General features: G+C 42.5%; 1 protein-coding gene across 11 annotated transcripts in view; it reads right to left on the bottom strand.

Moving 5' to 3' along the window:
- Window positions 1-17,831, bottom strand: part of VPS13D (vacuolar protein sorting 13 homolog D) — a 240,856-nt gene that overhangs the window by 78,387 nt on the left and 144,638 nt on the right. For 9 of the 11 annotated variants that reach the window (XM_034671220.1, XM_034671222.1, XM_034671224.1 and 6 more), the window contains 3 exons: window positions 17,351-17,499; window positions 7,140-7,274; window positions 6,167-6,334 (listed from right to left, as the gene is read on the bottom strand). In XM_034671220.1, the coding sequence (XP_034527111.1) occupies window positions 6,167-6,334; window positions 7,140-7,274; window positions 17,351-17,499 (452 nt within the window). Of the gene's footprint in view, window positions 1-4,548; window positions 5,632-5,666; window positions 5,812-6,166; window positions 6,335-7,139; window positions 7,275-17,350; window positions 17,500-17,831 lie in introns of those variants that run through there. The other 2 variants (XM_034671227.1, XM_034671229.1) reach the window with 2 other exon arrangements.

Raw genomic sequence — 17,831 nt, 5'->3', positions numbered from 1 at the left:
CTCCTGGGCACAAAGGGCCAGTGAAAGGTTCTCTTGGGAGGCAAGTGGCTCCTCCACACCCTGTACCCCAAAGAGAGACCAAAGAACTGGAACAAAATATTACTAAAGTCCTAGCTAGGTTTTCCACTGAACTATCCCAACAGACATCTCTCTCTCTCTCTCTCTCATGTAGCTTGCTTATATTTATCTTCAGATGGTTTTCCTAGAAGCTATCAAAGTTCATTCTAAGACCGGGAAGAAGCTATCAAAGTTCATTCTAAGACCAGGCAGGGCTTTTTGTTTTTGTTTTTCTTGTTGTTGTTTTTATTTTTTTTATATAAAGAGGCAGGTCTAAACAAATCAAGCCATTAGCAATATCTCAAAAATGTAACTAAAAACGAGAACTGATTTATAGCAGCAATGTCCACAATAGCCAAACTATGGGAAGAGCCCATCTGGGTAAAGAAGATGTGGATATATATATATACAGGATATAGATAAAAAATGGATAAAGAAGATGTGGTATATATATACAATGGAATATTACACAGCCAACAAAAAATGAAATCTTGCCATTTGCAACGACATGGATGGAACTAAAGGGTATTATGCTAACCGAAATAAGTCAATCAGAGAACAAGACAATTACCATAGGATCTCACTGATATGTGGAATTTAAGAAACAAGGCAGAGGACCATAGGGGAAGAGAGGAAAAAACAAAACAAGACGAAACCAGAGACAGAGACAAACCATGAGAGACTCTTAATCTCAGAAAACAAACTGAGGGGTTGCTGGAGGGGAGCAGGGGTGAGAGGATGGGGTGGCTGGGTGATGGACACTGGGGAGGTATGTGTTGTGGTGAGCACTGTGTGTTGTGTAAGACTGATGAATCGCAGGCCTGTACCCCTGAAACACATAATATATGTTAATAAAAAGTTAAAAAGTTAAAACAATAAAAAGTAAAAACAAGAATTGAGGTGCTGGTGCAGAAGAGGAAATCCTGGCTCTACAGTGACCCGACTGACCCTGGGCAAGTCTCCTTACCTCTCTGGGCCTCAGTGTCTTCATTTATATAATGGGGCTAATCCTGTCCATCCTATCTACCGAGCAGGTTACTCTGATGCCCAAATGATACCACATGAGTAAAACCATGTTTGCAATCTCCAAGGTTCTTACCACCCACAGAGGGATGGTGATGGTCATGACCGATCTAACAAGAATGACCACGACCAACGCCGTTTCCTGAAGGCCTCCTTTGTGACACAGAGGATATGATGGCAGTCTCCTTACCAGCTAACAAAGTGATGTCGGATAATAAGCTCCTGGTGGGAAGTGAGCAGTAATTAATTCTCTATGTGCTCTATAGTGCCTGGAAAAAAGCCTTACAGACACAAAGGAAAAACATCATATAGGGGAAAAAAACACAAGGCCTTTAGAATTAGCTGGACTTGGCTCCAAATCCATTCCTGTCATTTCTAGTTGTGTCACCTTGAGAAAATTATTCAACTCTCTAAGCCTCAGTGTCCTGATTTGAAGGACAGTGATTAACACACATATTTATAAGAGTTCTATCACAAGGCCTGACAAATAGAAGGTGATCAATAAATATTAATAAAGTAGTATGGGTTCCATAATGAAGCAGGGTGTTTCAACCGTGTTCCTCCATCTTTTTCCCACTAATGCTGTTTGCACCAAGAAATAATGTAAAACTATTAGGTCTTTATCCAACTCATAACAAACCAACCTGATTTAAAACAATAAAACAGGGGCGCCTGGGTGGCACAGCGGTTAAGCGGCTGCCTTCAGCTCAGGGCGTGATCCCGGCGTTATGGGATCNAATAAAACAATGATGAAAATGGCACAGAATAAAATGTATTAGCCGAAAACCAACAGAAAACACCCATCTCCTTGACAAAAATTTAGATCTGTAGGATTTGAGCTGGGAAATTTGGGCTGGGTGTAAATAAATGCCAAAAACAAAAGAGAAAGAAACAAGCCCACCATACAACTGCGAAGGTTACCAGCAAAATTAACATGCAGTGAGTACTGAACCATGAATTTCGGTATCTAATGATTTCGATGAAAATACAGTTAAAAAGAGAAAGTTATTAAATTATTTCCATTAGTAAACGCTAAGTCAAAAGATGCCTGGGATCTAAAAGTTACCCCGGATCAAAAGCATCCCACATTGCCTTGATGAAGACACAAGCGGAGGGATGGAAAGTGAGACAGAACAGAGCAGGGGTTCCATTAGTGACGATCAAAAGCGCTCCTCCTCTTTCCTGGAAGAAATTACAGAGCTGTTGGCTTCCTGAGGGAAGACCGAACGACAGCTGTCCGGAGCAAATGCTGAGCTTCTACAGGGCCAGAAAAGAGAATGGAATCGTTTGTTCTATTGTTGACATCTGAAATTCTCTCAGTTCGAAAAGAACTTTTTTTGTTTTAGAATAATTACGGAATTTTCCTGTAAGTATATGAAAGTATTACACAATAATCACGGATAGAAGAAAATTAGATTCCATAGAAGAGTGGGAATTTAGGCAATGGGCCTCTCCTCAGTTCTCTGGCTTTGAAAGAGAAGGTCTTCCAGAATATTCGAGTGATACCTGACTAGGTCAAAGTATGCTCTCTGCAGTTCATGCTGCAGAAAAAACCCTGTTCCTCCGACAGGCTTCTGGAATTTGAAATGCTGTGCTTCTCTTAAATAAATCCTATTCCTAGAAAAGACTCTAGCAGCAATCGTCTTGTCATGGCCTTAGGAAGGGGATCAGATCTTTGAGGTTCTACTCCAAGGGTTAGAGCCCTTTGCCAAGATCCAGGCAGGACTCAACGGAACACATGCTCACAGCTTGGTGGCCAGTCACCAAGTCATTAACACCTTAGATTTGGAATCCATAAGCAGATTTCTGGGGGTTGGAATGAGAAGAAAAGGCTTAGAGAAATAGAAGGGACAAAAGGCATAGATTATTTCCTAGTACTATTTCCTTGAGGCTAATATTAAATAAATTAAATAACAGTTAAAACTGTAATGAAGAATTCCAGAAGCAGATATGATGGACCTTAAATAAAAAAATTGCTGTGAGTAATTCACACCATCTATCCAGAGACAAGTAAGACTTGCAGACCTATTACCTTCTTATGTGACAGAATGAATTCCTTTTTAACTTCTCACTGGCTTTTCACATACCTCATCTCTTTTGCTCCTCAAGTCAGTACGACCGGGGCGGGGTGCGGGAGAGAGTAACATCATCTTTTCATAGGTTAAAAAAAACAAACAAACAAACCCACCTCAGGATTAACAGAGAAAAAGATTATTTAAAGGCAGGAATAGGGTTAGAAGCCAGGTATCACCAACTGCCAGCCCTACACTCCCCCTGAATGCATAACCCTATGTCTGCAATAATGCCAGATGATTTTGGGGAAGCCATAAGCCTCTCTGACAAGCCAGTAACAACTTGAGATTCTTGCTCCAGAAAAATACACAGATACACAGTCTTTCTAATTATTTTCAAGAGGTTTATGGAGCGTCTCCGCTCCACTCAAAGCATGATGAACCAGGGCTAAAGCCCTTTGGTCTCTGTAGCCAAGTGGGGCTGGCTGGGGGCTTGGGGAGGTGCAGTTTTGTCTTCTGACCCCTTTCTTTAATCATGAGAACTCAGGCACTCTTTACAGAAATACTTCCCACAGGCCAACAGCTGATTATTGTGGTCATTTGCACTTCCTTAAACTCCTCTCATGCACACACAAAAGCAAACAAAACATCTCCCCAAAGCAACATTAAAGGTCTGATTTCAACCCACAAAACTTCAAGAAAATGGAGATCTTTAGCCAAATTACATACATACAGAATCACAGATGACCTGAGTGGGTATTTAGTTGACAGAGCCGGCTTTTGGAGCTACCATTTCCAACAAGAAATGGTAATGTTAAGTTTCCTTGCTTTCTCATCTTAGAGAGATGGACTAATTTTTATAACACACCCAGGGTTCTTGGTATCCAAGTAGATTTACACGGCAATTCCTCTGAGTAGCAGCCTCTGAGCCAACACTGATGAGCTTACTAAAGGCAAGAGAATTACACGAAGAAGGACCCCAACCACACGGGGAGCAGGGTTCCCATTCAAGAGGCCCTGGGCCCCTGGAAGGCAGTCCCCCATGCAAATCCAATGACAACATACAGCCTGATCTCCAAAAAAGTGCCTCATCAGGCCACCTGGACCTTCATATAGATTTGGGGGTGAGGCTGGTGATAAGGAGCATTCAGCCCTTTCTTTCTGCAGAAGTTCTCTTCTTGCACGGACCCTCAGGCTTCAAAAGCCGTTTTCCAGGGGAGGCAGAAGTACCAAGAAACACATGAGACTTTCATAAATGAAGGGGACCAAAGGAAGGGCCAACCCTTCCCACCAGGATAGTGCAGAGAAACTCTGGAGAAACACGCACAAGCTCTCACCTGTGCGGAGGCCACCGGCGAGTTCCACTTCTTCATTCTCATCAAGAAGGTTAACGACAGAGGGTTCCTAACAGCCAAGCTGGCCCAGATGGAGTCTGAGTCTCCCATGCTTCGTGCCTGACACCCTCCTCCCCCTCCGTAGACTGGAACATTGTGGCTTTTGTTTCAGGGGCACTGATGGTTCCCTCGTGGCTGAAGTCTGAACATTTTACATTGATGCAAATGTAAGAGTCAGAGTGAGGACCTGTTTCTCTTGTCCATCCTCTATTTTTCAAAGTTTTCAGAACGTGCTATGTCATTTTGTCCTTAACAGTGAGCCTGTGAGGTCGGTGTGTTTTGATTCTAGGTTGAGGAAGGTCTCTCAATAAATCATCAGTGCATTTCTTCCTCAAAAAGCAATGCCCAGGGGTATAAAAACAAAGAAAGTAATTATAAAACCAAGGAGGCTTCTCTACCATGCTAAGTAGAATTTCATCAAATTTATAAAATCTCGCAGCTGGGCCTTTACAACTGAATATTTAAGTGCAACTGTTCACAGCAACTTGAGGAGCTGAAAGGACACTGGGCGATCGGTGCCACCACTGTGACGCTTCTTGTCCCCGTCGGGGTGAAGGTCCCAGGTCTGCACGTGCAGCGCTTCAAGGTAGAAGTGTGTGTGCTCATTCAGACTCTGGACGCGCGTCTGTTTCCCGACCATGATTTAGAAAGTCTCTCCCGCCTCTTTGCTGCCTATTTTGAACCACGAGCCAAACAGCACACTGTTGAGTAGAACTACCATCCTGAAAACTGGCCTGACTATACAACGACCACCTCCAGAAAAGAGTGTGGAAAACAGGAATAAACCCCAGCTTTGACACACCGTTACCAGGATTGCCACGCCATGCAGAAGTGTTGCCCAATGCTCTCACGTGCCCTTCACGACGGCCGCCTATGTGGCACCGTTAGAGCCTCTCTGCGCCAGAGCCTGCGGTGTGTGGCCCACGGCACTGTGGATTCGTTGCCACACGGGCTCCGCCAGAAAGAAGCCCCGAGCACAGGTGCTTTCTCAAACCCGGTTCCTTCGCGAGAAGGTCAGTCTCTAGCAGGAAAGTCTGTGGAGCCGACAGGAAGGGGAGGGAAGCAGAGACCCTCCGCACACTGTCAAATAGCCACTCCCCTCCAACTACCTTCGCCCTTCCCAGTTTCACACATACAGTGAGTTCCTGCCAAAAAATAAATTGTGGAATAAAAAGATGTCCACCAAACAAGAGGCCAATGAACAAAAAAGCCAACCAGACAGAAGGACCCAGGAGAATTCCACCACTGTCCTTCCTTCCGCTGCTCTAGAAGCCTCCTTGCAGTTTGGGCTTTATCCTGTAACCTGTAGGAAATACCTGGCAGATCTGAGGCAGGAGAAGAGCACAATCAAATCCTCGGTTTATAAAAAGTGGGTTCACTCTGCCGGCGGTGTGCAGGCCGCAGTGGAGCCCAGTGGGTTGGGGGGCTAGTGCAGTGACCCAGGGAGGGGACAACCGAAGCCCAGGGAAAGGCGGCGCCGGTGGACACAGGAAGATGACGTATCGCAGGGGGCGCAGTGGACCTGCCGCCAGGGCGTCAGAGGGTCGGGGAGGTAGGGCAGGGGGAACGAAACACAGGCCATGTGCGTAACCTCTTGCAGCCGCACAGCTACGACAGAATCACGGGGACAAGGAGGGCTCCTGAGATTAGTGACAGTGGGTTTCACCTTTCTTTCCTTACCTTGGCAGCAGAGTTCGATACACCGTGTGTGACATTTCTGATGAGGCCGCCGACGTTTCCATACTTTATCAGTCCGGTAACCCCTTCAGAGACATCATTCAACAGCCCCATGGGATTGCCGAGAAAGTCCACTGATCCCAAGATCCGAGCTGCCTGGCTGAGGAGCTCCTGTGAGATGGGGCAGGCAGAGGAGATGAGAACCAGTCCCTGTCGATACTTGCAGGTAGAATGTCCCGAGCAAAAAGGTTAGAAATCTGTCTTGTCCCCCATTCTCGTCAACACCCATAATGACCTACCAAGCAACCCTCCACTTTCTGCATCCCTCCACTGTCAGATTCCAGAGTTCCAGGGATATCTGCTATGTCACTCTCCTCACAGTTTAATGGAAATATCACCAATTAAGAGAGTTGAGGAAGGAAGCAAAGAAGGAAAGGAGGGAGATGAGAGGGAGGAGGGAGAAAAGGAAGCAGAAATAGAATATATTTTAACTCTGACAGTTAATAAATTTGATATGATCTTGACCTATTTATCGAAGAATCTGGATAATAAACACAAAATGGAAAATGTCCAACTTGATAAGAAAATTTTGAAGTTCAACTCTAGGGCAGGATCTCATAGGCTCTAAGAACACTGACGTGGTTGTTGAAAGTAGGCCCATGCCCAGTAAATAGAGAGGTCATGGTATTTTGTGTTATCATTAAAGCATCAATTAAACCCTTAAGAGTTGTGACGAATCTGGTAGAAGCCCCTGAGACCAGCTCTCTGAGGGACAAGACTAACAGCTCATAAATCAAATACACTGTTTCAGGATTTTCAGGATGTGTATGGGCTTCGTGGGCTGTGACCTGACCCCTAACACAGCAAATGTTTAACTGGGTTCTCAGTAGTAACGCCTTAGTAACCAAGATTCCCAAACAACCAAAACAAACATTCTGCTTATGTTCCAGCCACTAAGTATTTCTCCAAAGCTCACCTCCTGGAAATGTTTGAGGATATCATTGATGATGAACTCCTTGGTCTCATAGGGATGTACCCGGGTGAATGGATCCAGATTAATCACAGCGTCCTCAAACCGAATCAGTGGAAATCCCAAGGTACTTTTCAGGGCCTAGTCAGGGAAGAAAGGAAATGACATATTTTAGCCATTCGATGGCCTTCCAGGGTACTCTAATTTTGGATTCCATGAAAGCTACAAGTCATATCAACTTTCCAATGAGAGTCAAGCCTTCGATTATTTATAAATAAGGATCTTCCCTGTAATTATAAAAGGAAAATATTTGCAAAGAAATATATACGTCACTCAAATTAACACAGATCACATACAAATAAGCACTGTTAGCTTCACAGCATAATTCTTTCTGGTCTGTTTTGTATGTATGTTGTGTTTTCCTCTTTTGACTGAAGTTACCACACATATAGAAAGGTGTACTAACCAAATGTAGAGTTCAATGATTTTTTTCCCCGAAAGTGAACACAATAAACACGTAACTACCACCGGGAGACCAGAGAGTAAATTATTATTCCCATCTTGGAAGCAGCCCCCTCCCCAGCTGTGGCCTCCCAGTCACTACTCCCTCCTCCCCTAAGGTAACCACTGCCCTGACTTCTACCACTGTATGTTAGTTTTTCCTGCTTTGAATATTATATTAAGGAAACCATCAGTATGTACTTTGGGTGTTACATATAGCTGCAGTTGCTGAAGTTTCATTGTTAGTATTCTAATTACAAATAAAACACAATTTATTAAGCCACTGTTGATAAACAGTGGTGTTGTTTCAAGCTTTGGGGTATTATGCATAACACTGCTATGAACATTCGTGGACATGTCTTTGGGGCACATTTGTACACACTCTTCTTCAATATATACCAGGGGGTGGAGCTGCTGTGTCACACACAAAGAATATACGTGTTCAACCCTAGTACACACAGTACTGCCCATCAGTCATCCCCAGCAGCTGAACTGGTTTACACTCCCTTCTATGAAATTTCCTGTTGTTCTACACCCTCATCAACACTCAGTATAGACAGCCTTTCAAAAGACAAACCTTCTGATGGGTGTGTAATGATAACTCAGTGTGGTTTTAATGTCCATTTTCCTGGTAAAGCACGAGATCAAGCACCTTTTCATACATATACTGGCCATTTGGATATCCTTTTTTGTGAAGTGCTTACTCAAGTTTTTTGCTCATTTTTGTAGTGGATTGTCTGTTTTTTATCTATTGCTTTGTAGGCGTTTTTCTTTCTTTCTTTGTTTTTATAAAAGATTTTACTTATTTATTTGTCAGAGAGAGAAAGAGAGAGTGAGCACAAGCAGGGGGAGTGGCAGGCAGAGGGAGAAGCAGGCTCCCCACTGAGCAAGGAGCCTGAAGTGGGACTTGATCCCAGAACCCTGGGATCATGACTTGGGCAAAAGGTAGACGTTTAACTGACCAAGCCACCCAGGCATCCCCGTTTTTCTTATCCATCCTGTATACAAGTCCTTTGATGAACAGATGTACTACAATTAACTGCAATTATCTTTTCCCATTCTGTGACTTATTACTTTTAAAATAGCATTTTTTGATGATCAGACATTCTGTTTTAATGAAATCCAACTTATTGACCTTTTCCTTTAGGAAAAGAGCTTTCTCTTTCCTGGTTAAGAAATTATTATCGGGGCACCTGGTGGCTCAGTCGGTTAAGTGTCTGCCTTCAGCTCGGGTCCTGGGATCGAGCCCCACATTGGGCTCTCTGCTCAGCAGGGAGCCTACTTCTCCCTTTTCCTCTGCCTGCCGCCCCGCCTACTTGTACTCTCTCTCTCTGCCAAATAAATAAATAAAATCTTTAAAAAAATTATTCTCTACACCAAGGTCATAAAGATACTCCCCGTGTTTACCTAAAAAATTTTTGTTTTGCTTTTCACATTTCAATCTATAATCTACTTGGGCTTGATTTTTTTATATGGTGTGAAGCAGAAATCAAGATCCATTTTTTTTCCAGATGGGTATTTAATTAACTAAGTAATGTTCACTGAAATGATCACCCTCTCCCCTATTGTAGTACAGTGTAAACTTTGTCATAAGTTGAATAACTGAATTTATGTGTCTATTTCTGGATTCCCTTTTCTGTTTCATTTTGTCCTGCCTTCTACCAATACCACACTGTCTTAATTACAATAGTTTTGTAATGAGTTTTGAAATCTAATAGTATAAGCTCTGCAATTTTTGGTGGGTTTTTTTTTTTTTTCAGGATTACCCTGGTTATTCTTTGCATTCTTCATTTCCAAATACGTTTTAGAATCAGTCTGTCAATCTGCCACAAAAAAATTGAATTTTCATCAAGATTGCATTGAATCTATAGATCAATTTGAGGAGAAACGAAAGCTTCACAGTATTAAATCTTTCAATGTATTGATGTGGTAGGTCCCCTTATCTATTTAGTTCTCTTTTCCAAGCAGAGGTCTTATCTACACCCTTTGTTGGATCTATTCCCAGGCATCTGCAGTAGATTAAAAATGGCCATATATTCTTTACATCTTGTACCATCAATGAAGACTACTTCATCCGCACTGACCTTGTAATTTGCTTCAACCAAGAAAATGCAGTGCAAGTAACACTGTGTGACCGCTAAGCCTAGGCCTCAAGAGATCTTGGAGCTTCTGCTCTGCCCTTTTTGACACTTCTACCATGTGAAGAAGCTGAGAGACCATGTGGAAGGAGGTTCTCTTGACGGTCAACACCTAACACTTGACATGTGAGTAAGGTCTTCGTATACCAGTCAGTCTCAGCTGACTGCCTGATGAATAACCACGAGTGAGTCCAACAGAAGAAACATTCAACAGAGTCCAGCCCAAATTGCTGACCCATAGAATTGTGAACGAATAAATGAACCACTAAGCGCTGGAGTGGTTTGTCACACAGCAATAGACAATGATATTATGTTTGAAGTTTTCTTAACACTGTTGTAAACTGCATTCTTCAAATTTTCCTTTTCTCTATAATTGCTGCTGAAATGTAGAAATACACCGATTTTTGTATACTGTGTCCAGTGACCTTTGTAAATTTACTTATTCATTCAGATAGTAACTTATCTGTACATTCTTTTAGATTTTCTAGGTACATATTCATGTTCTCTGCAAATAACAAAGTTTTAATTTTCCTGTCCAGTTCTTATAACTTTTTTTTTCATTTATTTCTTCAGTAATCTTTCTAGCCTTATTGCACTGGCTAGGATCTCCAGTATGACAGTGAACTGAAGTGGTGATAATGGGCTGGCCCCTTCCTTGCTTTCAGTATATCACTACTGAGTATATTTGTTGTAGCTTTTTTATAGATACATTTTATCAAATAAGGCAGTTTCTTTCTCTTTTTTTGCTTGTTGATTCTTATCATAAATAGATGTTGAATTTTGTCAAAAGGCTTTTGTGCAACAATTGAGATAATCATATTTTTCTTCTTTTCATTTTGTTGATAAATAAACATAATTTATCTGAAAATACTTATATTTACATTCCTGGAATAAAGCCAATTTAGTTATATCTTCCTTCTTATACACTGCTGTATTTGATTTGTTAATATTTTGTTCAGATTTCTTTCTTCTATTTTCATGAAACAATTCTGGTCTATTATTTTCCTTTATTTGATTATTTTCAAAATATAAATTATAGTTTTCTGGTAAACTTGAACACAATTTATTCTTTAAAACTATGTGTTTGATAATGCCAACATTTGGTTTATCTGTGGGTCTGCTTCTAGTGTCTGTTTTTATTCTTGGTCCCCTCTCTTGGTAGGCCCAGTAATTTGTAACTGAATATAACACTTCCTATGAAAATTTTTACAGACTTCAGATGAGTCTTTAGTTTCTAGCAGGCAGTTAAAGAGACTTCATCCAATCAGGATTTGGGCTTTCTCGAGGCTGGAATTCAGTCTTTGTAACTCTTGGTCTATTTCAGTCTTTATGAGGTCTGGTATAGTGTCAGTGATCTCAACTGACAACCAATTCAATTCCTCCACCTTTAGTCTCCCCTGCCCCAGAAAACTGCTAAAAGGTCTACTTTGTTCTCCTGCCTCTTGACCACCACTTTCAGCTTGGCTTCTCTCAGACGAGATTACCTAGAATTGGCACCTGCCTCAAGACATACAGCAGCTCAGACCACTGGGGGCTCTTTTCTGTCTGTCCTTTCTCTGTAAGATATTAGCCCCTCCCTCGCTTACCAGCTTTGTTAGTAGCTCGTGTTTGCTATGTCAGCCCCATGAGACTGCCAAAAGCCTTACTCAGACTCTCTGCCTTTGAGAGCTGCTTTTGGCTTGACTTCTCTTTCTCCCCATACCACTTACAGGTTAGGATTATCTCAAGAATAAAAGCAGAGTAAATGTTGGGCACATTTTGTTGAGTTTCCTTCCTCACATAAATCTGGGACCCTCAAGTCCTAGATGTCCTGGTAGCTTTCCAAAACCTTCAAACAGACTTTTGGGGTTTTTTTCTACAGAGCTTTTCTTGCAATTCTCAGCTAATCTGGTTCCACTATAAGCCAGTTAACGATTTCTGGATATGGTCTATTTTCCAATTATATTTTTATTTAACAAGATAGATATTTCAAGGATTTTAGACAGCATGCAAAATACTTTTCTTCTTTGAATGTGAAAACAAATTTCATGCTAATAATGTTTGTAAATCTCTGATCCACACTGAATCTTTCCTTGTATACAGTGTAAGTAATAAATCTAATTTTGTATTTTTCCAAATGGCTATCTAGTTGGTCTAAGAGCACTTACTAAAAACATCTATATACCCCCAGTGAATCAAAATGCCTTTACAGTAAAATCTCACGTGCAACTTCATGCGCTTTCTATTTTCTCCCTTATTTTTTCATCTTTTAGTATGTATTTCCAGAGGCTGCCTTAAATTCTTCTGGGACAAGAACATCTTTAATTGAAATGAAATTGTGTAATGGAAGAAAATATAGATGGAATTTTTTAAAACCAGAGAATGGGGAAACTTTTTTGGGACTCAAATACAGACTCAAACAAGCAAAAGACTGGTAAACTTGATGACATAAAAATAAAAAGCTTTTATGTGATTTAAAATAAAAAGCTTTTATGTGATTTAAAAAAAAAACATACATCTAAAGTAAAAAGCCAACTGAAAAACCGAAGGAAAAAACCTTGCAACTCATATCAAACACCAAACTTATATAAAGAGCTTCTAAAATTACAGGCAATAAAAGACCAATAATACGATTTTTAAAACAGGCAAGTGATACGACCAGACAGTTTGGTTCACAGAGGAAAAAACAGCCCTTAAATAGATGGGTCAGGAGAAGTAGAGAAAAAGAAAACCGTGAAGAAGACAAAGAAACAAACAGAAGAATAAGTGGAGAACCAGAAAGGAACGGGGAGGGTCAGCAATGCCAAATATGGCAGAGGACCTTACAGAGATGAGGACAGACAAAAGGCCCCTAGATCTGGGGCCCTGGGAAGTCACTAGTAACCTCCTACTAAATAATGTGAGAACAAAACATTTTAGAGATTAAGAGTATTCTTAGGTTAATTCAGCCTAACACACTAATTCAACCGAACACTCTCATTTTTTTTTTTAAATAACTAAACCCAAAGAAATGTTAAGTGGATCACCTAAACTGGTGCAGTTAGTTATTAGAAGATCTTAGACTTGAACATGTTCATTTTCACGACAGTAACCACCCCTAAGGTGGGAAGCACAACGCCCAGAATGCAGGCTTATCTTGTGTCCCCTGAAACACTTGCTGCTAGCCATTCATGCCCACTGCACCCTCCATGTGGCGCCGACGGAGAAACCGAGGCCCCGCCGGCTTTACCACTTTGCTGAGAGCCACAGCGTCAATCTACTGGGAAAGGTACTGACATGGGGTCGGCAGTTTGTTTTGCCAATACAACTCGGAGCATTACTTTCTTCTCAGAGAAGAGGAAATGAGATCCAAACAAAGGCTTAAGGCAAAAGCTTTTTTACCCCAACTTCCTCATCGCCACCCAATACTGAAGACGAGGAACCATACACAGTAGCAGACTCTGAAGCCTCTACCAAGCTGTCAAAACCCTCACGAGAGACACTGTTCCCTTTGTGAACGGCTCATGTGTTTTGTCTGAACCAAGGACATACTCAGGCCCTTCAGTACAAATTATCTTCACCTCTGTCATTTACTGCTTTGGGGCCTCCCACGGTTGAAACAGCGGGGATACAGCCTTTGGTATGAATTATTCTGCCACCTTCAGGTTGTTCTGGTCAAAGTAAAACAGATGAGAGGGGAAAGAGCCAGACAGGGCTTTTTCCTGTAGTAATTAAATGACTAATCAAATACAGTAGTATACAAAGTTGATGCTTATTTACTCAAGTAGCAGACAGTTTCCTGTTATAAAACGGATTCTGGAGAAAGCAATCTGTGCTCAGAGGGTCCTAATAAAACTAGGAAACTGTCTATTCCTGCCTCCTCCAGACGAAAACCGCTGAAGTCTTCCAGAAACTTTATGGAGTTGAAAGAAGAAATACCTGTCCATATGCCATAAGGTCTCGGATCACAAGCCAGTCCCTGGGCCACGTCCTTTCCTTTCTTAGTTTATCCTGCACTAAACAAAACTGTCTGGAATTCATTCTTTAAAGGTTTATTTATGGTACATAGAGACTGTTTATGTGAAGCAGGGTATTTGCCCATTTCCCTCCTGGGACCGTGTTTAAAACTACAGGGATATTTCCCTCTCTGGCACTTTCTGAAATACAATTAACAATACTGGATCTTTTTTCCTTTTAACAAATCTGGTTTTTATTTAGGGAGGGGAGGAAAAAAGTAAAGGGTCTGAAGTTTCCCAACAAATTATTTCAAGCCTTTGAGAAGACAGTTTTAGGCTTTTTAAATAGTGTCTTTGTTTGAAATTCCCCCTCACCCCCACCCTCTTGCTCTCTGACCATTAAAATGTGGGTTTTCTTCCAAACTAGATTGCTCAATTAAAGCCCTTCTTTTGTAATACCCCAATGCTCTAAATGGGAAAAGGACTGCTGTAGGCCACCTCGTGAAACCTTTTAAAGGCTCCTGGCTTCTTTTGATCTTTAAAAAAAAAACTCAAGTACATATAAACTACCTGGCGTTTTTTTCGATCTTACCCTGCTAGTCTCTAGCAGTGCACGCTGGGGAGAATAATGGAGAGAACGGGGCGGGGGGGGGGGGGGGAAATGTCTCTGCNCCCCTTCTCCCATCACAGAGGAAGGAATCCAATCGAGATAGCAGATGGGAAACTGCTCTGAGTCCTTTTGAACAGACACTATATCTGGCAATAATGTACCCTCAGTGTAAACCTGAAGAGACTTCCTCTGAGATTTCTGACAGCCTCACTTCTGGCCTGGAGTCAAGAGAATCAAGATAATTATTCCTTCAATACCAAAGACATGGTTACCTTTTAGTCAGACTCTTGTGATTCCTGCTCTGGGACAGCACTCCATTCCCTAAGCACATACTTTTAGCCATTACATATTCATCTCAAAGAGCATATTGCTCTTCCTAAGAGCTACTAATAAAGGGATATTACTCTGTTAGGAAACTCTTTGAATAAATGACATTATTTTATGAGTCCCAGACTCCACTAGGAGAACTCGAGACACAGTAAAACGGTGACTTCCACAAGCTGAGAATTTAACTCTGAAGTCCCAATTCCCAGCACCCTGCTTGAAACATGAATGTGCCCCATTCAGGGTGCCCCCGCCCCACACCTCATGACATGGCCGCTCCACTGGATTTCCCGAACAATCACTTGAAAATGCCTTCCAGAGGTCCCTTCAGCACAGTGCCAAATGAAACATGTGATTTAATGGGTTCCCAGTTTATTGTATGCACGGTGTACATGCACGTGTCAGTACCATATAACCCGGGGTCTGGAGCCGCTTCAACTGTAAGAAATCCGATTGCATTTGTCAGTCTGGGGGAAAGTTTTCTGCTGGGAGCAATTTGAAAGGAATAGTTAGGTGTCTGTGTTTCTAAGTAAGATGATTTAAAAAACAAGAAGTCCTTAACTCTCAGGAAATGCTTAACATTGGTTTGTTGGATGAGTGCCAAGAGTTCTGGGGGAATATATACTTTATCAAACAAACCCATTCCAAGGGGTCACATAAGTCAAGTGGATACTTGTGGATATTAGCAAGATAGTGGTTTTCCCATGGTTTTCCCCCCACTCCCATGCTAATTATAAGTATCTCCTGGGAAACATGAAATTAAAGCCTATCAAGCAGATAGGAGAGTCTGTTGGAAAGGGCACACCACGCTGTTCTCAGGATGGCTGCAAAGCGATTCCTGCGCCTCTGGTCCCAACCAGCACTCCCGACCGCTCATCCCCAGCTTGCCATGGAAATGAAGCAGTCACCCTTGCCCTACCCTTATCCAAGTATGATCTGGGGGTGACCAGGCTACTGTCTCATTACCTATAGGTCTATTTTAGAAGCTGTGAGTTGGCAAACCATGTGCCACATGCGGCCCACACATGTGTTTTGTCAGGCCCAAAAAGTTTTTAAGGAAAACAACTCAAATTGGTTGCCAACATTTCAAAACCAGGAGATTCCACAAAAAAACCCAGATTTCTGGCTTCACTGAAAAAAATCTGAGGATCCGGCAACACTGCCGGGTTCCCACTGCCCTGTGACAGCAACTGGCTGGAGCTGAGCCGAGGCTGTCCCTTCAGATGAAGGGTGCACACCCCACACGCCATGGTGCACACCCCACACGCCATGGTGCACACCCCACACGCCATGGTGCACACCCCACACGCCATGGTGCACACCCCACACGCCACGGTCCCCACCGTACTGCTTCGCTTAGCGCATTGCTAGCATAGTCCCGGTAGGCAGCTGAATTTACGACTCCACGTTTATTATTTGTTTGTTCAGGTCTGTAGCTATGAGTTCAGAAGAGAGGTCATCATGCGGCATCTGAAAGGAGGCCGCGTGGGGCGATGGCCACATCCTGGGTTGGTGGTCAGTGGGGAGGACAAGTGGGCTGACAACCATCCTCAAGGGCAACAAAGGAAAAGAACCAGAAGCAATGGGTCCGAGCTGCAGTGAGGCAGATTTAGACTCAATCTAAGAAAAGTCTTTCTTTTTTTTCTTTTTTAAAGATTTTATTTATTTATTTGACAGAGAGAGAGAGAACCAGCGAAAGAGGGAACATAGGCAGGGGGAGTGGGAGAGGAAGAAGCAGGCTCCCAGCGGAGGAGCCTGATGTGGGGCTCGATCCCAGGACTCTGGGATCACGCCCTGAGCCCAAGGCAGATGCTTAACGACTGAGCCACCCAGGCATCCCTAAGAAAAGCCTTTCTAACGACCACCTGGGGCCTCCTCCTGCACCCATCATGGCCGACCTACACAGGCCTGAGTGAAAGATCGCTCTAACTCCAACATCCTTGTTCACCGAGCAAGGGGATCACTGAGAACTCCTACAGCTCTAAAATTCTCTGATGGCCAGTGCTCGAGGGGGCAGACGGTATGTGGTATAGTACAGCACAGTACAGACTTTCCAGTCACACAGGCTTGGGTTTGAATCCCAGCCCCATCCCTTCGTTAAAATAGATCTCACTGCGGCAAATGAGGACGGAATTCAGGCCGTATCTGTCAAGTGTGGGTCAGAATGATCTGAGGCGAGTCGCATTCTGATAACGGTGGTAGGTGAGGCTGCACCTCCATGGTATGCGGCCAAGTGTGTTCCGTGAAGGTGGTAGACATTTCTAGTGTCACCCATTCACAAAGGGATGGATACGGAGGAGGAGGGAACTAGGAGGGCAGGCAGCTCTTGGGCAGAGAAGGAAGACACTGTCTTGGTTGTAGCTTTTCTCCTGAATGTGGGAGTGGCCCTAGGAAAGTAGGCTCTTACCTCGTTGAGATAAGCCAAGAGCTAAGAAGACGGCGGATGGGTTTTATGTAATTCTCTGTTTGCTCTCATTACTCCTCAATCTTTAGAAAGTCTTACTTAAATATAAAAAAAAGTGCGTATACAAATGTCCGTATGTACACACATATGTATACACATGTCTATATGTGTGTATATATGTGTATGTAGATGTCAAGCCTTCAAAAAGGGAAACCTGTAAAAATATCTGCTATAGATGATGATCTTGGACAGGAAAAGCAAATAGTAAACACACTCTTCTTCTCCAGGGAAAGCCATTTTTAAAACTTATCCAGATATCACCTCACCTTAAGATCCAATGGTAGCTTGTTGGAGGTGAACACGCTCAGCTTGATCTGGGGAATGCTGATTTTGAGATTTTCAAAGTAGTATCGAACTGGTGTTCCACCTTGCTCAGCCGTCTTTTCGTGGAGGTTTTCATCATACTTTTCCACCTCTGGTACAAGAGTAAAATTGTGAATTTTTAAAAAAAACGAATCTCCTGAAGTCTCACAATTCAAATGCTAACACTGAAAAATATTCATACAAAAATGTAAATATCTCTCTAAATTTAGTTTTTCAGGGTTTGGTGATATGTACAGTATCCTGATGCCCCTTCTTTGTAAAAGGAGATCTGTTCCATGTTGTTTATCAAAGAAGTACAATAGCCTCATTTTTTGATTTGTGACTCTATACCATCTGGCAGACATCATCTTTGGAAAAAATCATGCATGTGGGGAAGCCGGAGGTCATGGGTGTGTTTGCTGGCAATGAGTCTTCTAGAAACTG

The sequence above is a fragment of the Ailuropoda melanoleuca genome, chromosome 11 (genome assembly GCF_002007445.2).
Source record: "Ailuropoda melanoleuca isolate Jingjing chromosome 11, ASM200744v2, whole genome shotgun sequence".
NCBI classification, from domain to species: Eukaryota; Metazoa; Chordata; class Mammalia; order Carnivora; family Ursidae; genus Ailuropoda; species Ailuropoda melanoleuca.
The sequence above is the reverse complement of the archived record's forward strand: the minus strand, read 5'-3'. Positions and strand labels throughout refer to the sequence as shown.